The sequence below is a fragment of the Dipteris shenzhenensis genome, chromosome 6 (genome assembly GCF_047967505.1).
Source record: "Dipteris shenzhenensis isolate YYH24624 ecotype China chromosome 6, Dip_SZ_1.0, whole genome shotgun sequence".
NCBI lineage: Eukaryota > Viridiplantae > Streptophyta > Polypodiopsida > Gleicheniales > Dipteridaceae > Dipteris > Dipteris shenzhenensis.
In genome coordinates, this window is record NC_141601.1 from 53,643,720 (window position 1) to 53,671,524 (window position 27,805).

A 27,805-nucleotide genomic window follows, 5' to 3' on the forward strand; every position below is an offset into this window, starting at 1 on the left:
CCCAAAAATGGTATCTTCTTCTGCCTTGGCACTCAATCAATATAACTCTATAGTATTACATGTGGATTCCTCAAGTCATAAATTTGTGTAGTAGGTACAAATGTGGAGCTCTTGTTTGAGGATGTGCAGGCTATTTCTGATAGGCCAAACTTAGAAGTTAGTCCAAGTCAACCATAGGGAGAGAGGGGGCAAGACAGATAGTTGGATTGCCTTTTGTTGCTTTTTTGGTCACTTATTGACAAGATAATGTCCTTTTTTAGGAAATTTAATTCATTGGACTTATCACATGACAATCTCTCTATCGTGGAGGTCGCACGAATGGGCAGATTTTCCCAATATGACTATTGATTGAGCTTTCTAGAAAAGCACTCCCAAAAAGTCCTTCTCCAAAGAGTTTTCATACACAGTTGTAAACCTTGCCTCCTTCAACTTCACTGTGGACTAGGAATTTTACCTAGCTTTGGGTTTGTTGAATCAAATCCAAACCATTGTCCTTCATGCAAAAAAGGTGGGGTTTATCCTCTGCATAGAACATACATGCTACTTCTAGAGGCTCGTTACCTCTACATCTTCAGTGGTGAGAAGGTAAGAAGTTATAATGTTTTCCCCAAGGATTCTCTCTTGGGAAAATGTGTTAATCTTGCAATTTGTAGGTTTGGATCCTATTCATGGGTATCTTCTGCCAAAAGGCTACGAGCAAGACACTAAAGATGGAAAGAGAGGACAAAGAGGCTATGTCCCCTCACTTATTTGAAGCAAGTAGTACATGCTTGTGGAAGGTCACGGGCTAGTCTTTGAACATAAGAGATTGGGTGATGTACTTGTGCATAGGGGTGCAAAATGATCGCAACACCTTTAGAGGTTACTTGATTACTTTAAACGTTCCTATTACTGTGAGGGATGATTTCCTCATCAGTCTACCTATTTCTAGATGAATTTTGTGGGCATTCACGAACCTTGGGGATGCCATCATTGACATATTTTTTGATATTGGTGGCAAATTTGGCCGAGAGTCCTGGTTTATGTTACGTCATTGAGAAGGATGAGAATTTAAGACCCATCTTATAGGATATATTGATTATGGACTAGAATTAGCAAGATATCCCCATCCAATTTGCTCAGTGATGTCGCGTCCATACAATTGCATCACCCATAAAGTGGTGGTCCCTTTAATTTTTGGATTATAAAAATTCAATATCTCTTAAGTCTTTTAATTTAAAAAAATGTTATTTTATCAAATCCCTAACTGTCTATGCGAACATGTGGCAAGCATGAAAGTTTGGGCTTTTTCCATGTGGCCTAGCCTTGCCGATGGTGCATGGTGCTCATGTGTTATTAATAGTCATCGACTGAGTTCTAAATGCTTAACAGACGTTTGAGTGAGTTTGATCAAAGTAGCCTTTTCCCTCACCATTGTAGATTGCCTTTGCACTCCCTCTGTGGCTCGTTTGTCGGCATGACTGTCCTCGACCCCTATGATCGAAGGACAGACTGATGTGCCTTCACATTCTTCAGTTTGTCTGAGATGTTCCTAATGCTTCTTCCATCAATTGTATGCATGGCTGGGGTGGATTCAGCTTCTTTGATGGATCTCTATAATTTGATTTGCATTTATTGAGAGTCGTGATTGCACCTCTTGGAATCTACCAATGCCTATTTCAGCTTGCCATTTTCTTTGACAGATGCTTTTTGCTCCTCCTCTAGGTAGCAACTCTCTAGCCTTGAATTTTCCTTTCTCAATCTACTATCTCAAATTGCAACTTATTCTCTCAGTAGAGATTCTCAAAATCATGTGTTTGGGCCATCATCGATTTCAATTTCTTCTATTTTAAGCGATCGTGATGGCTTGGCATCATGACACTACTACTAGTGGCCTTTTGTATAAGCTCTATAGCTTTCTAATTATCTCTCTACTTGCTGAGGTACCTTGAGAATCTCCTCTCAAATGCTTTGGCTTGTTCAATCAATCGGGCTTCCCTTATCTCAAGGACTCTAGTGCTGCGGTCATAGTCCTCAGTAATGGCCTATACCTTCCTAAGTGCATCCATCTCGTCACAAAAGTTGTAGGGGACATCAATGTTGCCTCCTCCCTCTACCTTATTATGATATTTTCCATTTATTTCATTAGCATGTTGAGGTAGGCACAGCTTATCATGTGGAGGTCGATGCAACTAGGGAGCCACCACTTAGAATGTGGAACTTCTACTCCAATGGTCACAATGGCAGAAGATTCCAGTGGGGAGGGACTAGGTTTTGACTAGTGATTTTTTACGAGTGAGTCGATGCTTCTTTCATGCTATAGGAGGAGGGGTGGGGATTCATCATTGTTATCAACATTTATTGGCTTCGACTATCCTTCTTCTCATTTGTGGTGTCTCTCCCCAATTTTTCTCTCCCTGCAATTGGAGCCTCCCCAGATCTTGAACTAGTTGCTCATAGACCAAACATTTATATCGCCTCGAGCTTAAACATCTTCGATTCCAAGAATTCCCTATAGAGAACAGGATCAAATACCTGGAAATGGAACACAACACAGCACTCTTCCCAATGAACTTTGACTTGCCACTCCCGATCGAATGAAGTTTTGTGCAACACTTTGCTACCATTGGTGCATGGACTTTAATCATGTGTCTTCATTTCTCCACAACAAGCACAACCTATACTACCTTTGAGATCACGTATGGTGATGGTAACCATCCCAAAACTCTATGGCTAAAATAAAAGCGATTTGCTCTTTTCAGAATGGATTTGTAGAAATGAGCTTGTTGAGCATCCAAGCTCCCTACTACTGTGGCCCATCCCACCATGAGTGTTGATGTCTTGGATTGGCTCCATGTAGTCAATAAAGAACTCGTCCAGGACTTTGAATGCAACTTTGTCAAAAACACTTAATAATACCATGTTCTTTTTTATATCTTGAACACATGCTAGAAACAATCCTAACACAGGGGGTATGCGGAATCCTTACAAAGGATTGCCCTCGTAGTGTCAGATGGTAAAGAAGGGCCATATCCTGTTGTACCCCACACTGAACTTGGGATACTTTTACTTTAGGAGCACACCGATATTCAATCCTTGCAAAATACCATCAACCTCCTCAACAAAACCCATAAAGGATTTGATAGGTAGCTCTTTGGGGACAATCTGGGCCATGAGTTGTGAAATGTGAAACGGAGAAACGAGGAGGGCTAGCGAGGTTTCATCAGAATGCTGGTATCAATTCAATGGTGGATGCAGCGTGGATTAAGCTTATCTCAACCCCCAAATGTTAATCATCATGATTAGAGTAAGTCAGGCATACATGATGAAACCTTACCACTCCACTAGCTCCCGTAAATGTAGCATACATGATCATACTCCTTCACGGGTCTACTTCATAAATGCAACACTTTTGGTAATACAACCCAAATCGAAGCCCATTTTTTATGTGTGCTAGAGCATATCAAAAATGGGCTTGGAAAGTCAAGTCTATGACATCAAATCAACATAATTGTAGAGCCTTAAGAAATTTTGCAGTGCCTTGAATAGCCAAAATGCTCAGTAGATCATGCTCTACAAAGTGGTCTAGTTAGTGAGGAAATGTGGTCAAACCAATGAGAAAGTGGAAATTAACATCAACATCAGCAACAAAATAAGCCACCTTCAATCTTTCGAATGAGATAGTGTGGCCAAATCAATGAAGGAAAAAAATATTTTGGTGAGGTTTTAGGGCTCTTTCTAAAAACTTGATGACCTTTAAGGAGGACTAAAATCTCACCAAAATTTTGGTTGAACCCTAAAAGCTCACCAAAATTTTGGTTGAACCTTAAAATCTCACCATATGAAGCTCACCGAAAAATAACCCTCCCCAAAAACATTCCAAATCAACTCATAAGAACACAATGGGTTTAGGATAGGGATGTGTTTGTTAGCATTACTCTCAAGGTAGATCAAGTGGACTAGCGTGGTAGGATGCGAATAGCCAATTTATCTCCATCCTGGACCATGGCCACAAGACCCTAAGATCCAGAATGGAATACCTTTTTTTAGGGATTGGAAAGCATGAAGGATGAGATGTTTCCTTGTCCATTGCCTAAACACATGAAATGATGCCTTGTGACCTCGCCCAACTAACTTATCCCTAGTTCGTTCATAACATAGGGTTGCTACCTGCATTGCTCTGCCACAAGGCATTATTTGCTTACACTCTTCTACACTTTTCTTTGCCACCAAACATTTACCATCTTCATCAATAAACATGTGTATCCATCTCTCGTCTCCACAATCTCCTTCTATTTCATTTAATAGAAGAAGGAATCATAAAATGAATTACAAAAAAACTCTTATTGTGTACATAATTTCCTCATAATATTCACAATGAAACCTTTACCAACTTGTCCCAACTCACTAACACCTATGCAATAATGCATAATTATACTAATGTCTCTAGTATCAATAGAAAGGAAAAATCATCTATCAAAACCAGAAACTGAGAGGAAACCGATGATAGAGGATAACAAAATGGTCATAGATCCAATTCTTAGAGAGGCCCACTACTTGATTATCGATGGCTGATCATCGGTGTCACTTGAGGTGCTGCCCGAAAAGCTAAAGGAATGTGACGTTCCATTGGAACTATGATGCTCGTGGCTTAGGGTGAAGACTCTTACCCCTCAATGATGCTCGCCGCCTCAAGAAGTTATTTTTACCATAAGTAGCCTAGAGGGAAGATTCCTTTTAGGACCCCTCATTAAGCCACTTGTCAGAGTCATAGACATTGATTTTCAAAAGATCCACTATTGTTCCTTTTTTGTTAGGTGTGAGTTGCTTTTTGTAAGGTGTGAGTTGCTATTTTTTAAGGTAGCTTTGGAACTATTTTCAAAATATCCAATGGTCCTTTTTTGTTAAGTGTGAGTTACTTTTTTAAAGTTGTGATGTATTTCTTTATATTTATTGGACCCCCCTCTCGGATAGAACTAGCTTATTGATGTGTTGAAACTTATTGCTCCATCATCGAAACCAAATTGGTGCTTGCATGAGAGGAAGCTAAAGAAGCCAAATTTGTGATGTTTCCCTAGTCAACTTTTTCTGACATCACACTCTTATCTCGTATCCCCACTGGGTGTGAGCATTGGCTACCTTGGTTACCTAGGAGGCCTCTACATTGCATGTGTCTTCCCATGATCATTCTCTTCAAAGAGACATTATGTTGAGCCTTTCATACCCTTTGTTGTTGTAAATCTTTGGTTGCTTTCTCTAGATCCATCTCCATTCTTGGTGATGCGCTTGTAGCTTTGGTTTGCCATGCTCCTATTTGTTTTCCTATGGCCGATTTGTTAAGGCCTGCACTAATCCATCTATAATCCTTACAGTTTCGTGTTTGACCAAGTTTTTTCCCTATGTTGTTCATAGGGTAACTAAACCTTGAGCTAGCAAGATCATCGTTGTAATTTAATATACAAGGTATAAGGAATTGATAAACCAAGCAAATGTATTGTGTATGCTCAATGTTTTGATGACATCCTCATTGCCCTCAAAAGACTTATTCATCTTGGTTACTTGACTCAAATCTGAGGCATGAACATGCAATAATATATAACATGTAACGAGAGGATCACGTGTCATTTTCTTTAACAAGAGGATCACGTGTCATTTTTTAAGAACAAGGATCTTGAAAATGTTCTCGTATACTTTGATGGAAGGGAGTACAAGCTGCATAACAAATCCCTTTGCCTTCTTCCAATGCTTTTAGCAGTCCATGATTGAACGGGATACATGCAATATGAGCTTGGGAACATGCTGCACGTGGGGTTGCATGAAGGGGAGAGGAAGAAGTTAGAAAAAATGGCATTTGATCATTGGAGTAAGAGTGGGACCACCTCTAAAGGTGCCAAAGGCAAATGCATCCAAAGCAACAATGTCAGGGGTCTCATTTTCAACTCTTGGAATCACCCTCATGATTTCTAGCGTGGCAATGTTTCCCTTATGTGGCTTGAAGTATCTTCATAGCTTCCACCATTGCTTCATGCTATTGCCCTAACTCACAACCAAGTACCTCCATGTCCAAGATGAGATATTGCAAATGAAATTTGCAAGTTGCACTATCTTAAGAATCACATGGTCAAAACATAAGCACGCGACCTTTTCAACTAGTCTCCAAGATAGGTGGATACTCATGTCATCAGTAAGGTCATGTATGTAAGTGTCTAGTGCATGACAGATTTGCTTGTTATGGTTACTTGATGAAATCGAGAAAAAAAAAGGCATCAATATTGAAACACATCGACATAGAGATCTTCCATTATAGTAAGCAATAGACTATCTATTCTTAGAATTAGGTTAAATCTGAATTTCCAAAAAGTATATCACAAAAAAGGGTTAAACAATTATGTACATTTTTTATAGTGCATTGCTCAGACATCTTATATAGGTTTACACAAAGTGGCTGCCTCAAGCATATAGGGGCATATACGTACAATACCTCAGACATGCTTACATGTGTACTCACATACAGATGTAAATCTTCACATTGTATTGTCCACATTCATGCATAAGCATGTGGCACATCCATTTGCATAGATGTTAACAGTCAAAGTTTGATGGTGTATCTACGATATACACATATATGCATACATGTTTTCACATATACCTACATATATAGACACAGGAGTGCAATTGGATAAGCCCACATGTGCATGGACATGTTCACACTGAAATATAACTACACTTGTGTGCATAAACTATTACACATGCACATGCACACAGGTGCCTGCAGTTGTGTAAATGCACATATGCAATTGTGTCTCTTTCCATGATCGATTGGAGGACATCGAAGGAATGCTTTGGAGTTCTGTACAGTCAAAATCTTTGCTAGGCTGTAGGGGATACAGATCCTTAAACAACATTCTGGTGTAAACAGATATTAGATGTCAAATTGGCACTCTGCAATTAGGCAAGGATTTCAGAGGGAGAGAAGCAGGAAACAACTAGCTATGAGTCATCAAATTTACAAACCATTGCCTCTCATTTTGTACTCTGAGAGACGAACGTAAGAGTATATTGGTGCCAAAGTACAGAGGACCTCACAGTTTCCAAATGAGAGCTGGCTTGCTTCAAAGTGGCAATCGAATTCCAACCAGAAAAAATACTCATAACAGCTAAAATCGTGCGTCTTCTGGATTTCTCTGAATCATCCACTTGTCCACTCAGTGGTTTTTGGGACCAGCCTTTACTGCTGGAAAGAAAACTGCCACCACCTAGTCACGGTCTCGACAGAGCCTAACTCCAGAAAAATTCTTTTGAACCGTCTATGTCTGCCTTAACCCTCTTTTCTTTAAAAGAATCTCCCTCTGTCTCTACCTCAGATTCATCATTCTGCAGTAATCCACATGATTGTCTTCTTTTTGATCGAGCTCTGCGATTTTGGAACCAATTGTAGACATTGGTCTCTGAGATTTGTCCATGTTGGATCAGTTCTGCAGTTATCTCCTTTATCCACCTTTTGTTTGGGTTTCCTGTGCCTTGCTCAAAATGTTTTTCAAGCAGTTCAAGCTGTTTCTGGCTCGGCGTCCATCTCTGTCGTGAGGTTAACTTCATTCCAGCTGAATGGATTGCAGAATCATACAGTACACACTCACCCAATCCTGCAATCAGAGCAGCAACAATGTAAAACCACGGGATTTTGCCAGGAGACGTGGGGTAATATCATGCAATAGAGTGTGGTTCAATCAGTGATCGAGAAAGAAATAAAAAGGGAGTAAGAATCACATGATATACCTTTGTAAGACTAGAATAAGTCCAATCATACAAATTTAGAAATTTTGTTGTTCTAAAGATCAAAAATCTACAAAGGAAAAAAAAAAAAAAAGAGAGAAAATGAAAGAGAAGAAAAAAGAGGTAAACAAAAACTTTTATGAAAAGCAAAAGGAAGACATACTAAGCAAGCAAAGCAACACTTATGTCGTCATCAGTGCCCAAGCATAAGCAGCTATACTGGGTTTCTAAAGACCCGCGGAGTCTCTTGGGCAAACCCAGTGCTTACTAAAATACGTCAAATAAACAATAGAGAATGAAAACAAGAAATAAAGAAGAAACGAAGCAGGTGACTTAAGCAAAAATAAACAAGCAAGTCAAGAAACAAAAACTTCCAAAAAACTCTCTCTCTCAAAAACTTCCAAAAAACTCTCTCTCTCTCTCTCTCTCTCTCTCTCTCTCTCTCATTTAAAACATAAAAAGTTAAATGGCACTTTACACTTATGTCTCGTTTCTGCAAAGAGGCAAAAATAAATTTCTAACTTAGAATAGCATGTATCGCTAATGCCAATATACCCCCAAACTGGCGATTATAGTTAGGGTTAGCCAGGGCCCCAAGGCCACTGTAAGAGTTTAATCAACCTAGAAGCACCAAAGAAAGAGAAAGAGAAAAGGAAAGTTACCAATAAATTTTAAAATAAATAAATAATAAAGCGGTCATATAGTGAAATAAACCAAGGAGAGCAACTAAAACAAAACGCAAAAGCAAACTTTTTAAGGAAATAAAATTAAAAATAAAATAAAATTAAGGGGAAGAGAGATAGAGAGAGAGAGACAAAATTTAAAAAAATAAATAAATAAATAAATAAACCAAAAAAAAAGAATTAAAATAATAATAAGAATAAATGAGAATAAGATTAGCTGTTGGGGCTTCTGCACCCGCGTAAGAATCACATGATATTGAAATACCACTATTGGGCCCATACTTGAGTCACAACCATGTTTGTTATTACCTTAAAAGTACTGGAATAAACTGCTTTACTTCATGATGACAAACAGCTTCAAATTCAAACAGTTTCTGTTTCTATTTACAGAGACATGCAAATCAGGCTGGTTGAACAATTGCAATTTGATATTTCCAATACAAAACATCTCGTGGTACCCAATTCCATCCAGGGACAAAGTTATGTCAATTACTGTTTTCCAAAGGAAAAAGAATCTTACAAACAAAGGTAAGACTCTCAGACAATGTCATGACAAAAGCGCGACAAGTTATCCATGATGGCATCACAAATCAGACTCAGCATGTCCTCGAAGATCTAGAAAGGGACACATCGATTCGCCCTTTCGTAAATTCTTTTCCATGAATAGAGTGAAAATTTCTCAAGTACCATGTAAAAAATCTACCAAATAGAACCACTACACTTGAATCTTCTTCAATGACTGCAGCTTGAATACATGTACAAGAGTATACAACCACAAGGGGGCAGCCAAACTGAGTATAACCAAGGAGGACAATTGCTCTCCACAGGCACATCAATGATGGTTGAGATGGCTCCCTGTTTACAACCCTGAGAAGCACTACCTCCACTGATGGAGCTTGGCCAACCCTATGCATCCCCCCAGACCAAACTACATGGATGACAGGAGGGTCATCCGTATCAGCTGACAAATTACTGGAATTGCGTGAGGGTCAAAACATCATCTCTGAGCTTCCACTATTAATGAGAAGGGCCACATCTTCTATATGAATGAGGGCCACATCTTCCATATCCTGGAGTGAGGGCAAACTTTCTTTGGAAAGGGAATGACTGCCGTGCAGGAGAAGAATAAGCTAAGCTAGAGGGATTAGCACCAAGGAGTATTTTAGGAAGAGAAGGCTAAAAAGCAAAATGTGGAACGACAACATAAGCCTCACCCCCACCCATTGTACCAAGGCAAGCTACTAGTGTTTGCCACAAGTAGCTGGTCCAAAGCTTAATGTGACAGTTCATAATTGATTGTGAAGGCTGAATCTCTGGATCTGCTCCGCTGCCCCTCTAGAAATACTGTATGGCTGTGACTCACGGCCAACAACTTCTGCGCTAGCACATGGATCCTCTACCCCCATACGGATGCAGTGACATAACTACAACACATCGTGTCAAAGAATAAGGGTCGACTCCCCGTTTGTAAGCCCCCAATGAGGAGAGCATGGGGGAATGACACCTGTACAGAAATAAGGGGTAATGGGAGGGATGAACAGGCTGCCACAATGGCAGCACACAGGCAGCCCATGTGTGCAGCATAGAGACTTCCCTTCTTGGCTTATTGATGACGCACCCTTTAGGGAAGATCTGTCCTGGAAGAGACGGCCATGGTGTTGGCCATTCTTGGGCCACACATGGGCCCTGATTTACAGCAGGTCTGCAGCCTATTTGACGCCCCATTGGAGGGACACAAGGGGCTCCTGTTAGCCCTGGACATGGGCACAAATGACCACGCAGCCAGTAGGATCTCTTATAGGCCCCGAAGGGCTGGTCTGATCAGCCAGCAGTCCACAGACTGGGTGGCCAGCCATGAGCCTGGTCAGCTGTACCGCAGGACAGGGAACCCTAGTCGGCTGTTCCAAGGGGCATCCAGCCCTATGTAAAGCCCACATTGGGGGAACACATCACCATTCAATAAAGCCATTGAAGGCTGCTAAAGAGGAGATTGAGAATTGCAGCAAAGGCACTCTTAAAAGCCAGATGGAGTGCAGCAGAAGGGGCAGTAGATCCAGTCCTGTTCCAGCCCTCGCATCTGACCTAGAGAGGTGGAGACGAAGGCAGAAGCAGGGTGCAGAAGATGCACCAGCAGGAGCAGCAGACCTTAGCAGACGTGTGGGGCTGATCCAGATAGCAGAACACACAGGTGCAGAAAGGGAGCTGACAGTGACAAGAGCTTTAAGCTCCTCCCATAGCCACTGCAGCTCTCATTGAGAGGTGTGCAGCAGGAGTGAGCAGTAGATAAGGGAAACAGTTTGTGGCCTCAGTTCCAGCAGTAGCGGGCAGCACCCCGCTGTCCACATCATGTGGTTTATAAGTGTGTACTTTTGCAATACATTTTGGGTCCTCTCTTTGGATGTTCTTATTCATTTTAGGTCCTCTCTTTGGACGTTCTTATTCATTTATCAGTTGCCATGTCTGCTGTCTATTCCAGGTCTAAGCGTGGTTTACATTTATATGTATGTGTGCACATCCCAGTAGGATCTAGAGTTCTCTGGTGTTATCTTGTGGACAAATCATTTTGCACTGTGTGTTCTAACATGGTAACAAAAGCTAGGGCTTGCGTTACAAATACATGTTCAGATATTCTCCGAAATACCATCATTTTTAAGCATATATTTGTGATAAAGGGAGAAAATGGGCTAAATTATAGTAGATTAGCACTCTTGGCGTGAGAGGTTGTCTTAGCTCCACCATCATTTGTAAGCAGATATTTGTAATAAAGCGGGGCTAAATTATAGTAGATTAGCACTCTTGGCATGAGAGGTGGTCTTTAGCACAAGTGGGCTATAAGGGCTATAAGGACGGGATTACATAAGTCAACCCTCATCAAATTGCATCACACGTCTAATGGCCTTACATCCAATATACTTTGAGCTCTTTCTGCTCCTTACCTTCTTTGACAACCTATGTACCCCCCCCCCCCCCCTCTCTCTCTCTCTCTCTCTCTCTCTCTCTCTCTCTCTGCACCCTACAGTCTCAATGGTTGACAACAGAAAAGAAGACAAAGTTAGAATACTACCAAGATCAAATAAACCCAATATGCTGGTCATCATTCATGACATCAGATGCCTCTGCTCAGCCATACATCAGCACTCTCATCCCTCTTCTCTATCGCAAGAATATTGCCAGATTCCACACACGATCACACACCTTGGCAATAGAGAAAGGAGCTTGGCTGAATTTGCCACGACATGCCAGAGTTTGCAGATTCTGTGATTCACAGACAGTCGAGCCAAAGGCACATGTAGCCCTACAATGACTCGGATATACACATATCAGGAACGACTACCAACAGATACTGGTAGACACCACTCAGCTCTCATCAGTTCTCACCATTGCCCCTCCGGCAACGTTGGGATCTTTTGTCACCTGTCTTTTTTCATACCATCAAGAACTTGAAAATTCTTGACCCCTCCACATTGGAGGAGATTTTTGTACTGATGATTAGGTCCCATGGGTCATTTCTGGCCCCCCAAGGACGATAATAAATTCTACTTCTCTCTCTCTCTCTCTCTCTCTCTCTCAGCCCCCAGCCCTCTGTCGCTCAGCACTCAGCCCTCTGTTGCTTCGTTCGTCCGTCAGCCCTCCGTTTTTGCATTCGGTCGCTCCGTTTGTCAACCCCTCCACTCCTTCATTCGTTCACTAGCCCATCAGCTCGTTAGCCCGTTACAGCCCACAACCCACAAACCCGTCAATAGCATAAGGCCCGTCAGCAACAGCAGTGCAAGTTTCCTTTGTCAACAACTCATCAGCAGCAGCATAAGGTTCGCCCGTCAGCAGCGCAAGCTGACAACAACCGCCTCTCCTTTGTCACCTAACCCCAAGCTGGGCTGAAACCCCTAACCCAGTTGGGGGGTTAGCTCAGCAAGGGGTTGTAGGAGACATGGCCAGTAAAAAATGGCCCAACCTCTCTTCCCCATCCTCTTCCTCAAAAACCCCATCAACTCCAATAGCTCCTTCCAACAAGGCAAAATATGCCACAGTTGCAGCTCAAACACCCTCTCCTTATGCACATATATATATAAAGAGGATATTGTTCTCTCTCATATGCCCCATTATTCGATATTATGAACATATTATGTTCTTACAAGATCGGGTGAGAGAGCTAAAGACACAACTGGCAACTGCTGTAGCTAGAATCCAGGTTCTTGAAGGACCTGGTAAGCAGGAGGTAATTCATGAGGCTATAAAGTCTTGCAAAGATTGCCCACCTACCCCCCAGTTAGTCTCCACAGTCAAGGATTTGGTTCAAACTGAAATGCAGACAGCGAAGCAAGAGATAATTGTGGAGTTTGGAGCAAAGGTGAATAAAGCTGATATCCAAGAAGAGATTATGGAACATGAAATTAGACGGGATAATGAGTTTAAAATCAGAATTGGGGGACTCCTAGATGGATGGTACAATGAGGAGGATTCATTCAGTGATACTTTAGCACGTGTTAAAGCAGCAATGCCTAGAATTGACTGGACAACCGATGAGGATTTCAGTACTCTCTTAGTCCCTAATTTTGTCATAATGGACTGTTCAATCATATGGCTAAGCTGAGAAACCAGCTTATCAACAAGGGACTCCTCTCTCCCTCTCGCCCTTGGATTATAATCCATGTGTATCGGATTTTAAGTTAAAGGCATAAATTTAATGCCTTGCTCTTGGATGGACTCGTTTCTTCCTTCATTTCTAAAGGAAAACTCCCTATCAAGAGATTCTTGAAGGAGAGATGAAGGTAATTCTATACGTGGGTTATCATACTCAATATGTGTGTAACTCTCATCTAAATTATCCTCTTCAGGAGGAGGTGATGGTGTTCTCTCCCTATCTCCTTCTGGTAGTGGAGGAAAAAGGACAAGTTCATTATTAAATATCCCTTTCCTTCCATTCTTTCCTTTTAGTAATACAAGAGAGAAAATGACTTGCTGTAATTTCAATAAAGGGGTTTACTTTACAGCAAAAGTCAAGTGTTGCAAAGTTGGTAGTACTTATCCGACTCCCGCTTTGCTTGTGTCGAAAAACCACTTCAAATGACCTCTTCTTCCTTAACTTTTAGCCTTTCTTCCTTGCTTTTATGCTGTAAACTGGTACACTTCATTTGGGCTACGTGTTTTGAGCAGATAGGTGCTCTAGATACCGTTATAGGAGGGGGGTACTTGGTGGGTGGATCACCCCCTTAAAATCTTGTTCCGATCCGACTTTCTGTTGGGGAGGACAAGGGGGGTCTCTTTTGCTCATGGTTTAAGGGTTTTAAGGGTCTATTCGCACGAAGGGAAGTTACTCCATTAGGACACCCCATTCCCTGTCCAAAAGCCTCAAGGGCTCCAAAAACCAGGATTTGCAAGAGACAGAGGTGTCTCACTTCACAACTCGCGCTTTGCTTCACATCTCTCCGACGGGGGCCTCCAAAACTCGGACTCTACAAACCACCTTCTTCCGCAGCTTGCAACACATCTCAGGTTGCGTCCAAGGAGTGACCAAGGCACTATTTCACATACGACCTCCGTGTCCTCCGTGCGAGGCTTTCACACGCGTTGCCTTCCGTCTGGCTCCCCATGCACATGCCCTTTCTACGGCACTCTCCCGCTATGGCTTCCATGCAGTCTTCTCTGTGCACCACCTTCTCGTACGGCTCCCTTCTGTGCACGTTGCGCTGGCTGCTGTCCCACACGCTTGCGCCCTCCCTCGTGCTCACTTCTTCTCCTTCTCTTCCCGTCCCGATAGTGGATCGTTGAAGCTTTGATACCAAATGTGAAGAACGCCTTCTCAAGAATGCAAATGTGTGCAATGCATGCAGAATTTGAATGCCGATTGGCCCTCCAATGAGGAAGAGTGCCCTCGCGAGAGTACCTGTTTCTGTTTCGACCTACATGCAAAGTGGGAGAGAGATGGCAGATGAATGCAAGGTGAATAGAGAATGCTACGTGAGATTCACAATGAAAGGGTGATACCCTTTCATAAATGTCCCTTGAGATCACTCAAGTTCCATCTTCCCATTTACACCTACCCTTAGCCTATGACCCATGCATCTACCATTCAATGCACCTTAATGCACCCTTCCCTTCCTATTGCTCCTAGGACCTAGACACGTGTGTGCACATTTTTGTTGATAGAATAAGTATCACGTGTCCAAATTTAATGCCGTATGTGTTAGAAATCACCCAACAGAGGGTACGCACAACAAAAGATTGATAGAATTGCCCAGGAGCTCACACAATGTGGTGTGGGGTGTGGCATCACAAACTTCTTAACCTTATGTGCATAGAATAGATGTGTGGACTCATCAATAGACAATGAACCAACCAGATAGAGAAAACACCAAAAATAATATATTTCCATCCTTAGCTATGCACACAATACAAAAGAGATAGATCCAGAGTCCCACCAATGGTGTGGTTCTCTGATCTTACCACAAGGTCCTCCTATCTGCCGGCTATCTCGAGACTCAAGCCCGTGTGCTCCACCTCGACCATAAGTAGACTTTCCGTCCAAAGATCTCTTCCACCTTGCTGTCTGCAAACCAGCCAAGGTGGGCAGCCCTCTGAGTGAGCTAAGTCCGCGAGTCTCCAACCAGGTTCACCTCCAAGATGAGGCCCAGCTGCTTCTGCTGGTGCTGCTCCTTTCTGCTCCTCAACAGCTGCTCCAAGTGATCATTTGTGAGGGCTGAATGGCCCCCTTTTATAGGCCCAGGGCCTGCTCCAAAAACCGACCAGTCAGCATCATTCTAGCCGACCGGTCCAGCCCTTTAAGGGCTCTCAAACCCGGGCCTTAGGCCCACACTTCTAGGGCTCTAGCCCTCCTTTCAAGGCAGGGTCCCAGCCCCCTTGGTCTGCCCTATATAAGGCCTGGTTGGCTGCCTCCAAGCAGCCCAACCAGCCTCTCTCTTGGCCGACTCCCTCTGCTGGTCTGTCCTGCCTCTGCTGCACCCCTTTCCGGCACCTTGTTCTGCCCACACGTGTGCGCCTTTGCCTCGCCACATGCAGCCTCTGTCCCGCCTCCTGTGCTCTCTGTTAGGGGCATGTTCCATGCCCGTACACACAGGCCTTGAAGCGCCTCTACCAAGCTGCTGACGGGGGCTTACAGATGGGGACGTGACCTTTCCAACACCCCCTCTGTAACCGGCCTTAGAACACTAAGGGCAATGTATCTGTCTCTACTATCTCACAAAGATGAAAATACAGCCAACTTAAATAATTGCCTTTGTTCACAAACCAAACTCAAAGCATATAACCCCACTGCACATCATCATGAAGCCATTCAAAACAAGGGAGGCTAGCATGCCCCTACTCAGAAACATAGAGAGCAACACCTGTTGGCCCCAACACTTGGCACCCCTTGCGGTATTTATTTAAACTGGTTAGCTCAAAGATACAAAGGGACTCCCTTCATGAGCTCACCCGCAGGTGCAACCCAGTACAAACAACACCAACCCGTGGCTGTGCTAGCGACCAACTCCCACTGCTATTACCTTGGTTCCTTTCAGCAGACATGCATAATCACAAGGAGACCAGGCTGACAGCATGCCAAGCAATGCATTACCCATTTCCAATCCTAACAGGGCATCCAACCTAGCAGGAACTCAGTAGGAATGGCTGTAGCAAAGAGTGTAGAAGGAAGATGAGAATTCAGCCAACAGAAAGAGCTTGTTTCAGCCCGAAACAGCTCCAGAAGTAGGATGAGAAGCGGACAGCAAACTCTAGTAGGAGAGAGTTGCTTAGGAGTTTCTTCCAGCACCTGAAAAGATCAGAGAAAAGTGTGTCCAGCAAGCTGTAGCAGATCAGCCAAGAATGCGTCCACCAGAACGGAGTTTACAACCCACAAACAGCTCTGTTTTCAGTGCGCCTTGCACCAGGCAGGAGCAGGAACAGAGGTGCCCATGAATATGGCTCCAGATGCAAAAAAGAAGAACTTCTGTCATGAAGAAAGTCGAAAACAGCCTCAAAAGTGGCCCAAAATGAAGGCGTCCAGGTCCCAGAAGCATGCCAGCAATAGAGAGCACCAAGGGGAGGAGAACTGTCGCGAAGGAAGCATGAAATTCCAGTTCAGCAAGGAGAGGGAGAGCTGCAGGAATCCGCCATGAAGAGAATGCGGCTGCCCTGGTAGGGGTGAAGTCTCAAAACAGAATGGAAAGCCAAGGAAGGGATCCAGGGGCTTCCAGAGGTGACACAAGGCAAGCAGATGGGCCACCAGCAGACACCTAAGCAAAATGAGGCGTGGGGTTTTTAATGCCCCTAGGGGGTCAGATGGCACACCATGACCCTAGTGCAAAGGAACCAATGACCCTATTTTGAAGGATCTCTAGGGGGTCAATTTTTAAAGGATGACCCCACTGAACGAAACCAATGACCTTAGAAAATAAAACTACTCTAATAGCACCAGGAGTTGCACTTGTTGCACATAAAATCACAGGTACCTTTTGGGCATTAATTAAGGCCCCTAGCCTGGTACCCTAGGCCAAATTCAGTGACAGTTAGTTTAGACACTTCACCATCACCACCACGTCCCCGTGACATACCCCCCCCTTGAAACAGCAAACTATCTTGTTTGCTGTCCCAAAATTACAGCTAATAGAAAAGGGTGTCACGATAGGCATAAAACAGCCCATAATCAATAGTACAACATCACATGAAGTACCAAAAATACAATGTACATACAGCAAGACTGCAGATCCATCCGTATGTCAGTGTATCAACCAACTAGAGTGTCATGATCACTCATCATAGAAGTCTCATGGCAGCAACTGTCAGCATCAGTGCCTCAGCTGAAACCGCAGTGTCACCAAGCGACACCGCAGTGTCAGTGTATCAACCAACTAGAGTGTCATGATCACTCATCATAGAAGTCTCATGGCAGAAACACTATCAGCATTAGTGCCTCGGGTGAAACCGCAGTGTCACCAAGCTGTGAGCCTGTCTGCATTGTGGGTGCGGAGGTGCCACCGCCCCCATGAGCATCCAGTAATGCTCCACACATATGCTCTGCTAAACCGGCATGAGAGACTACCGCAGTAGGCTCGAGACCAAATGCCTCGAGGTAGAGCTGTAAAATCTGAGGTAAATCTACCAATTCACTCTCTTGCATCCAGATCGCATCGTTCGCAAGATAGTTCTTGCACTTCACACGATAGCGTCTGGCCACTCTACCATTAACTTTTCGTTCCTTATGTGCCACAATCTGCTCAAGAATCAAGACCTCATCTTGCTTATCAACTTCAGGTTGCTCTTCAACTGGCATATCCTGTGGCACTTCTCCATGAAAAGGCTTCAAACATATGCTCTACTGAACCGGCATGAGCATCCGGTAATGCTCCAGACATATGCTCTGCTGAACCGGCATGAGAGACTATCGCAGTAGGCTCGAGACCAAATGCCTCAAGGTAGAGCTGTAAAATATGAGGTAAATCTGCCAATTCACTCTCTTGCATCCAGATCGCATCGTTCGCAGGATAGTTCTTGCACTTCAAACGATAGCGTCTGGCCACTCTACCATTAACTTTTCGTTCCTTATGTGCCACAATCTGCTCAAGAATCAAGACCTCATCTTGCTTATCAACTTCAGGTTGCTCTTCAACCGGCATATCCTGTGGCGCTTCTCCATGAAAAGGCTTCAGCAAGCTAGCATGGAAAGCATTGTGGATGGTCCACTGCTCAGGTAGCTTCAACCTGTAAGCTACCTCATTGATCTTCTCAAGAACTTGAAAGGGGCCGTAGTACCTCATATTCAGCTTAGTGTACAGCTTTACCTTCCCTTTCTTGCTCCTCAAGCGTGCTTTAAGAAAATGCAGCAACGCCCAATCACCTTCAGTGAAAACCAACTCCCTGCGATGCTTATCTGCAGCTCTTTTCTGTTTATCTTGGCTGTGTTGGAGGGCATACTTAACCTTTTCATAGGCTGCCCACAAATCCTCCACATACTCATCTGCCACAAAAATTTTCTCCTTTGTATGCAAGATAGGACCTTCCTCGCTCCTTCCACTATTTCAAATGGTGCCTTACCCGTGGAAGAATGCACTGTATTGTTGTATGCATACTCAATCAGTGGCAAGTACTGTTCCCACTTTGTTTTGTGCTCAAACACAAAGCATCGGAGCAAATCCAAAGCTGTAGAATTTGCCTCTTCTGACTGACCATCAGACTGTGGATGATAAGAAGATGAAAACAACAGTGAGGTTCCCATGTCTTCAAACAAACCTCTCCAGAACATGCTGGTCATCCGTGGATCTCTATCGCTCACGATAGACTTAGGCATCCCATGATACTTGAAAACAGATTTTAAGGACTCCTTTGCCATCTGCTCTGAAGTAATCTTCTTCCTTACTGGAATGAAATGAGCCATCTTGCTGAATCTGCAAATTATGGTCCAAATGTCATCAGGATGAGAAGGAGTGCGAGGGAGATCAAAAACAAAATCCATGGCAATACTCTGCCATGGTCTATCTGGTATAGGCAAAGGTTGAAGTAAACCGGGCTGTTTCTGCCTGTCATACTTCACCTTTTGACAAGCGATGCATGTTCTGACATAAGCCTCAACATCCTTCCGAAGTAAAGGCCAATAAAAGTAGTGCTCTACTGCTTTGACTGTAGCCTCAATACCCCTATGCCCTGCATACGGTGGGGCATGACTTTTAGTGAGCACCTTATGCCTCAATGGCCGCGTTACACACAGCTTTCCATGCATCATCATAAATCCCTCCTTAAGTGTATAATGTTCATGCATGTTGCCCTCCATAAGCTGATCATAAATACGTGCAAAAGCATCATCTGTAGCATACTGCTCCTTCATGGCATCTAGCTCATTTTGATAAGCAATGGTAATTGCAGATACCTGTGGTTTCTTGGACATAGCTTCCGTACGTGGCCTTCTGGAAAGTGCATCAGCCACTACATTTTTCATTCCAGCCACACGTACAATCTGAAAATGAAAAATGGAAAGGAAGTTTGCCCATCTCATGTGCTTTTCTGATAACTTTCTCTGAGTGAGAAAGTATCGCAGCGATTGATGATCAGTTTGCACATAAAAATCAGCACCTAAAAGATAGTGCTTCCACATAGTAAGAGCATGAATTACAGCTACCAACTCTTGCTCATATACATTCATGTTGTGTTCAGCATCTCGGAGCAGCCTGCTCTCATATGCAACCACTCTGCCTTCCTACATGAGTACTCCTCCAACACTATTGCCGCTTGCATCACATTGAAGAACAAAAGGCTTTCGCAAGTCTGGCAAAATGATGACAGGATCTGAGCATAGCTTTTCTTTCAGCTCATTAAATGCTGCAATTTCTTTCTTTCCCCACAACGGAAAGGCACTGCCTTCTTCTGCAAAGCATGTAAGGGTGAAGCTATCTCAGCAAAATAGCGAATGAAGCGCCTGTAGTATGAACACAAGCAAGAAAACTACGAACTTCATGTAGGTTCTTCAATGGAGGCCAATTCTAGATTGCCTCTATCTTGGCAGGGTCCATCCTCACTACATCTCGTGAGATGATGTGTCCAAGAAATGTATCTCTGGCATGAAGAACTCACTCTTCTTGGTGTTGACCAGTAAACTGTGTTTCTTGAGTTCTGCAAATACAACTGCCAAGTGTTGCCTATGCTCCTCTTCATCTTTCGAGTGCACAATAATGTCATCAAAGAATGTACCCACAAACTTCCTGTGCTCTCTGAAAATGCGATCCATCATACGATTGAAGGTGGCAGGAGCATTGGTCAAACCAAATGGCATAACAAGAAACCCATAAAGCCCAAAAGTGGTCCTGAAGGCAGTCTTATGTACATCTTCGGGCCTAATTCGCCTCTGATGGTAACCACTCTTCAAGTCAATGCGACTGAAGATGGCTGATCCCTCTAATCAATCCAAGATATCATCAATGCGTGGAATAAGAAATCGATTCTTGATAGAGATCTTATTCAAAGCCCTGTAGTCAATACACATTCTCCAAGATCCATCCTTCTTCTGCACAAGTAGGACGGGAGCACAATATGGAGAAGAGCTTGGCTGAATCAGCCCCTTCTGTAGCAAATCATTGACCTGACATATGATCTTCTCCTACTGTGCCGCACTCACCCTATATGGTGGTCGGTTAGGTGGAGAACTGCCAGGAATGATATCAATAGTATGATCTTCTGGCCTCTCAGGAGGTAACTCCTCTGGAAGTTCATTTGAAAACAATCTTGAAACTGAAATAAAAACTCAGTTTGCTGTTTTTCCAGCTTGGAAAAATCAGAGTTATCCTCATCAGGTTCTATTTCTTTGACAAAAATCAAATACGCAGAAAGATGCTTTTTCATTATAGAGGAAATTGCCGAAGCGGATACAACTGGGACTGATTCTCCCTTCGAGTTCACATCAATGACTTGGGTTTTACTCCTATAAGTCAAGGTAAGCTTCTTGTCATGTGTATCTATGATAGCATGCACACGGTACATCCAAGGCCTCCCCAACAAAACATCACACTCAGGTAAAGGCATCACATAGAAATCCTCATAGTCCACATATCCCTGAATGTGAATCCGTAGCTTTCCTATGATAGGAGTGACAGGGGTACTGAGCTCCGAATTAGCCATGTTGGCCTCACAAAGAGGACCAATCTCCTCTGGTCGAAGACCCAACTGAGCTACAAGTTCAAGAGTAATGAAATTGGCTTTGGCTCCTGAATCAAAGAAGTACAGACAATGCTGATCCCTTTGAATCTAAGCCGAACTCCTTCCTTTTGTTTTTCTGATCCGCCTTCTTCTTTCTGCAGTCCTTCGCAAAATGTCATGGTGTGTCACAGTAGTAGCACTTCTTTTGCTTCCTCTTGGAAGTGTCCTCGTCATCAGAGCCGTCTTTCATGGACTTGCCACCGTTAGGCTTGCCCTTTCCTTTGCCAACAACGCCTTGTCGTCTTTGTCGTTGTTATATAGCTTATCCCTAGCTTCTTCCTATAGCAATAATGGACCCAACTCCTCAAAAGTCAGAGGTTTGGTCCTCTGTCCTGCTGTCACAGTCGTTACAAAGCTTTTGAAACTCGGAGGTAGCCTCCTCAGTACCATCAAGGCCCAATGGCACAAGTCCACCTTCTGACCAACTGATGCCAGTTAATTCCTCACCACCTTGACCTTTGTCAAGTGGTTATGTACCAAATCTCCCTCATCCATATCTAGATTGTAGAGCTGATGCTGAAGAAGCAAGATCCAGGATGTGTTGTCTGTCTCATACAGATCCTTCAAAGTGACCCACGCCTCTATTGACGTCTCGGCCATCTGGATGTGAGGAAACACGGAGTTCGCCGTAGTCCCTATGATCAATGCCAAGACATGGGCATCTCTATCTTTCCAAGCTTCGAGCTCCTCTCCATCTACTGCCATGAGTATATTCCCCTGTCTATCCACCATGTCCTCCGGCTTCGCCTCCACTCCCGTTGTCGATTTCCACAACTTTCGAGCCACTAAATGAGTCCAGATCTTCACCTTCCAAATCGGATAATTTGACCCATCTAGTTTCCCAGACTCTCCAAAGTTAGGGATAGTGAGAGAAAGAAATCTGGGGAAAAGAAAGGGAGAGCAAGGGCTGAAGAGGCTGAAGAGGTCGACATTTCTGCTGCTAAACCACACAGCAAAATCATCAAACTCAATCTTTAGTAGACCAAAACTCTAAACGCACTTGACTGAACCTGAGTCGCCCTCCTTCTCGCAAGGGCACTGTCCTCCAGTCGTGGACGTCGATTCCCAAGAGCTTCAATCAAGGTCATCCTTCAGCAAGGTCCCTGCCTTCAGGCTCCCACACCTGTGAGCCTCCTACTTGGGCTCTGATACCATGTTAGAAATCGCCCAACAGAGGGTACGCACAACGAAAGACTAATAGAATTGCCCAGGAGCTCACACAATGTGGTGTGGGGTGTGGAATCACAAACTTCTTATACTTATGTGCATAGAATAGATGTGCAGACTCATCAATAGACAATGAACCAACCACAGAGAGAAACCACCAAAATAATATATTTCCGTCCAAAGCTATGGACACAATACAAAAGAGATAGAACCAGAGTCCCAATACAAAAGAGATAGAACCAAAGTCCCACCAATGGTGTGGTCCTCTGATCTTACCACAAGGTCCTTCTCCTATCTGCCGGCTACTCTAGACTCGAGCCCGCGTGCTCCACCTCGAGCATAAGTAGACTTTCCGTCCAAAGATCTCTTCCACCTTGCTGTCTGCAAACCAGCTTAGGGGGTCAGCCCTCTGAGTGAGCTAAGTCTGCAGGTCTCCAGCCAGGTTCACTTCCAGGATGAGGCCCAACTGCTGCTGCTGGTGTTGCTCCTTTCTGCTCCTCAAAAGCTGCTCCAAGTGATCATTTGTGAGGGCTGAATGGCCCCCTTTTATAGACCCAGGGCCTGCTCCCAAAAACCGACCAGTCAGCATCATTCTGGCCAACCAGTCTGCTGCTGGTCCAGCCCTTTAAGGGCTCTCAAACCGGGGCCTTAGGCCCACACTTCTAGCGCTCTAGCCCTCCTTTCAAGGCAGGGTCCCAGCCCCCTTGGTCTGCCCTATATACGGCCTGGTTGGCTGCCTCCAAGCAGCCCAACCAGCCTCTCTCTTGGCCGGCTCCCTTTGCTGGTCTGTCCCGCCTCTGCTGCACCCCTTTCCGGCACCCTGTTCTGCCCACATGTGTGCGCGTTTGCTGCACCACATGCAGCCTCTGTCCCGCCTCCTGTGCACCTCTGTTAGGGGCCTGTTCCAGTCCCCGTACACATAGGCCTTGAAGCGCCTCTGCCAGGCTGCTGTGCTGCCCCATGGCAGCTCATGTGCTGCCCATGTGGCAGCCCCTTTTAGCTGTCCTTTCCCTGTGAGGTGCTGCTCATATGGCAGCCCCCTCCCTCACCTTTTCTTTTGGGCACATGCCCTAAGTCTCCCTCCCCCATGCTCTCCTCATATGGGGGCTTACAAATGGGGAGGTGATCTTTCCAACAGTCTGAAGCAGCGGCTCCAGCTCGACTAGTCCTATCTACTCAAATGATCTACCGCCATAATAAATCGGTCGGTATCCATAAATACAAATACATGTTACACATTGGCGCATAATATATAATAATGTTTTAATGTCTATTGATCACAGATTAGTGATTTCTCTTGTCATGACATTTCTTATGCTTCCTCTTCTTATTGGAAGTGTCCTCATCATCTCCAAAATCATCCTTCTTGGGCTTGCCACCGCTAGGCTTGCCCTATCCTTTGCCAGCTTTGCCCTTTGCCAACAACGCCGTGTCGTTGTCTTTGTTATAGAGCTTCTCCCGAACCTCCTCCTGTATCAGTAACGGACCCAACTCCTCAAAGGTCAAAGGTTTGGTCCTTGGTCCTGCTGTCACAGTCGTAACAAAGCTCTTGAACCTCCGTGGTAGCATCCCAAGTACCATCAAGGCCAACTGACTTGAGTCTACCTTCTGACTAACCAATGCTAGTTGATCCCTCAACACCTTGCGCTTCATCAAGTGGTCATGTACCGAACCTCCCTCATCCATATCCATGTTGTAGAGTTGATACTGAAGAGTCAAGATCCGGGATGACCTACTATGATAGCCCCACCGACATCATACCAACAGCCAGTAGGAGAGCACACGTCTGCAGGAGGGTGCTGTCCAAGGAACTCGCACAAGGAAAGGTCACTGAAGCTCACATAGAGAAGCAGTTTTGGGATCTCTAGTGAAGCTTTCTGTAAAAGTGTTTGGCTCAGATTTGTGTAATGAATTTGAACTGTTCTACCATTGTCTATCTCCTGAGATCGGTGCTTCTGAGTTGTATCTAGTGAACACATAAGGTTGAAGTTTGAATTACACATTCCCTTCTCCTGCCTAAGATTCTGCCATTGCACACACCTTATACATTTACTATTTCTGCTATGTGGAGAAACTAGCTGTAGGAACTAGGTTTTTCTAACAGGCGCACCCTTCAAAGAGGCCACAACTCTTCATGCACACAACAGTGGGAAACACATTTTCAAGTATGGCTCTTTACTCTCTATATAGGAGATGCCTCATTGTATGGATCACATAATTCAAACACTTATATGCAATACTGTTTCTTGTTCACTATTTCTCATTACAAACTTCTTTTGGCTCCTTAGCTTCACTACATATATTTAATTGCTAGTGTTTCTTCCGCAAAATGGAAAGGTTTCCTTCAATCAGGCACTAGCAAGAGAGGGTCTAGCTAGCACATATACAGTTATGAACAATTGGAGACTTGCCATCTATTGCCAAGCCTTACAAGCTACTTCAGCCCAAGCAAATTGACCATGGGACACATCATCAACGCCAGTCATCCTCTCTGGTAGATGAGACACTTTAGGTTAGCCCTAGTCATTGATAATCGTTCCATCATTGGATGAGAGATCCATGGAAGAGCCAACAGCATACACACGTCTCCAGGTGGACCTGAGTTCCACGTGTTTTCATTCAAATGAATCAAGTTGATTACTCCTGCGAGCAGATGCCAGCACAGAGACACAGCACGCCAGGCATCCCTCAAGTTTGTTTGCCACATATCTTGAAGAGAATCTTGTTCATTGAGTAGTTTAAAAACATAAGGGATGAGTCACATAACCCATCAGCCTGTACATTGAAAACAGTTTCATGCAGTTCCATCAAAATATTAAGTAGACATTCCTTTGGCACTTAGCCAGGAGAATGATCAGCTCACTTCTGGCTATATGACCTAATCGGTAGATCCAACAGGACCAGATCTCTTGGCTTAGGTAGGACTATCTAAGCAAGAGGGAGACGTAATTTTGATCAAACAACAGGTCGAGTTGTTAAGGCAAATTAACTTGGCACCACACATGCTGATAGACATTCACTTGGCTCCACCAATACAAGAGTACTTAGGGGAGTGATTTCCCCCTTTGCCTTCTCCACTGGATCTCTGTCTAGTCCCTTGTTAATTACAGTTGATACATTAGTATGATCATTTTTGCTGCACAGGTTGTGAGCCCTTTATCGAACACAAAGAGGCAATACAGGCTTCAATTAGTGTTGATTATTTGCAGGTCAGGCACTTCAGCCCATCTAGGGAAACCATTCAGGGGCAGTTCATAAGCACTGCTGAGCCCAGCCAATAGGTAGCCTTGGGCAACACCCAGGTCTGTGGGTAGTTAGCCAGTACTTTCCCTGCACGTTACAAGAGTCCTGACCCTTGCTATACAAAAACTGATAGCTACTGATCTAGTTTGATGACCCAGAACATCGTACTACGATGAGGCTACACTGTACTCATGTTCTTCAGGGGATACTAAGTTCCGCAGAACATTGACCAGAAGCAGTATGCAACCTGTTAAAGCTGACGAGTGGTCAAGATATAGCGAAGGGAAGGGAAGGAACGGGCCTGCACATAATCAAGAAATCATCATAGAAAGCCAACTACCAGTTTGCTCTCTACCCTTGACCATGTGCAGGTGCTTTCTTTTAACTACCAAGTGCACTATCTCCCTCCATAAGGGCCAACTCCACAGGCTTCCTGGCCAATGTGGACAGCCCAATCAAGCCTGGTTTGGGCGTCTACATATGCCCCTTTCTGCCTGCCATGTGGCTGGACATTGCCCCAGACTTGAGCCCACTGTTGCACTGCATCTGTGCCCTTGTGCAGGGCTTGTGTGCAGCCCCACACGTTGTCGGTCCCACATGGACTGATCTGGTGGGAAAGAAGGATTTGCATCTGCTGCAAGCGTGGCAGTCAGTGTGCTGCCCATCCCTCTTTCTACTGCCCATGTGGCAGTCTTCTCTCCCAAGCCCTATGCAGCTGTCACTCCCCCATGTCCTCATATTGGGGCTCACAGGTGGGGAGTTGACCTTTCTATCCCAACATTAAACCCCCCAGTAGCCTCCCAAATCGCCAGGACTCTTCAACTGCCCTTGCAAAGACAAGGAGCTACAGGATTTAAGATCAGCGATTGATGGAGCACAATGTGATCAGATTATAAATGGCAAAGCAGTGAATCAAGAGAAAAGTGGGTTCACCCTTTCCAATCTATAGTGCATGATCCTGAAAGGTATTACAGGATAGGTTCCCTCCTCGGAAGACTTTTACATATCGTCAACATGGCTGAAAACGTAAGATTATTAGAATGCACTTTCGACAGACTACCGGCTCATAGGTAACCTTATGAGAAAAGCCATCTCCGCAAAGGTGGCTTAAAGCCTTCATCGTTGATAACTACGGGTATCGTCTTTGAAAGTCTACATGGTACGGCATCTGCTGATTACAAAAAATATGGCAAAGTGCAAACTGCCCAGAAAGGAACAGAACGTTTGCAATGCTTAAGAGAGATTCCTGCAGGACGAAGGGAAGAGGAACATACCTAATACACAAAGAGAGAATAAAAAGCTTCACTTGCAGACATATCTATCGTATATACCCCTAACACAGATCTCATAACGTTCGCTCCCGTACGCGAGTTTTAGGTCCACCATAGGAGAAAAGGTTCGAGATTAAAGCTACAAAGATAATCACGCAAGCTGACTGACAGGGCGAAAGGGGAAAAAGGATGAGTGGCAGCTGATTGGATCTGGAGCTTGAACAAGGGCCTTCCTGACTGAACGTTTAGTCGCAACCCCCTCAACTGTTTGGAGACTCTACACTATTGAAAAGCAAAAGCATACTTCGAGAATGGCAATCTGTGGTCCATTCCCGAGGCTTTCCACACTTTTGAAATGAGCACAACAGGGGCCAAGATATGAGAGACCTGCCACGAACTTTTGCTGGGCGACCATGGCTCTGTGCATCTCCACAAGCTGCTGGCAAATGGTCGCATACACAGAGATCTGACGGCGGAGTGTCTCGAACTGCTCATCCGTCATTACTTGGCCGTGCATGGAGCAAAACTGTAGGGGCTGGGCTGTTGCGGTGAGGGGGGGGAAAGCTGAATCGGATCGGTCGAAGAGTGAAGGCGAAGGAGCATCTGGGGGGGGAATGCGAGCTAAAGCGCTTTCCAAAGCATGCATTCTCCGGGAAAGCTAGTGAAAGCTGATGATGCTAGAGGAGAGTTATGGAGCTCTGTGAGAGATTCTGCAGCTAGTTAGTCGTTTAGAAGAGCAGCAGAGAGCAAAGGTCAAACGGGTGCGAACGTGAGAACGTGACATGGAAATGCAAAATTATAGAATGGAATCACTCAATCACGTAGGACGTTAAAGGCACCCCCCCTTACCTGTCCCATGTTTTGACATTCCTTCCCCCTCGTCAATGCCCATTTTTCACCACCCTCCCCACTCCAACATCACAATGCACATGGGTTTCCACTTACGCCCCTCCCACCACCCCTCGCCATTCAATGTTCACCTCCTCCCTATTCAGAGAGCTTCCCCGCTTT

At 44.4% G+C, this 27,805-nt stretch overlaps 1 protein-coding gene across 1 annotated transcript; it reads right to left on the reverse strand.

Annotated features, from left to right (window-relative positions):
* Positions 1 to 6,753: 6,753 nt before the first annotated feature.
* LOC147901344 (WUSCHEL-related homeobox 8-like) lies at positions 6,754 to 27,596 on the reverse strand. The gene is made up of 2 exons (XM_087375934.1): positions 27,182 to 27,596; positions 6,754 to 7,622 (listed from the first exon to the last, which is right to left on the reverse strand). Exons 1-2 carry the CDS (start codon positions 27,438 to 27,440, stop codon positions 7,258 to 7,260), a joined length of 624 nt encoding a protein of 207 aa, XP_087232060.1. The 5' UTR covers positions 27,441 to 27,596; the 3' UTR covers positions 6,754 to 7,257.
* Positions 27,597 to 27,805: the final 209 nt, after the last annotated feature.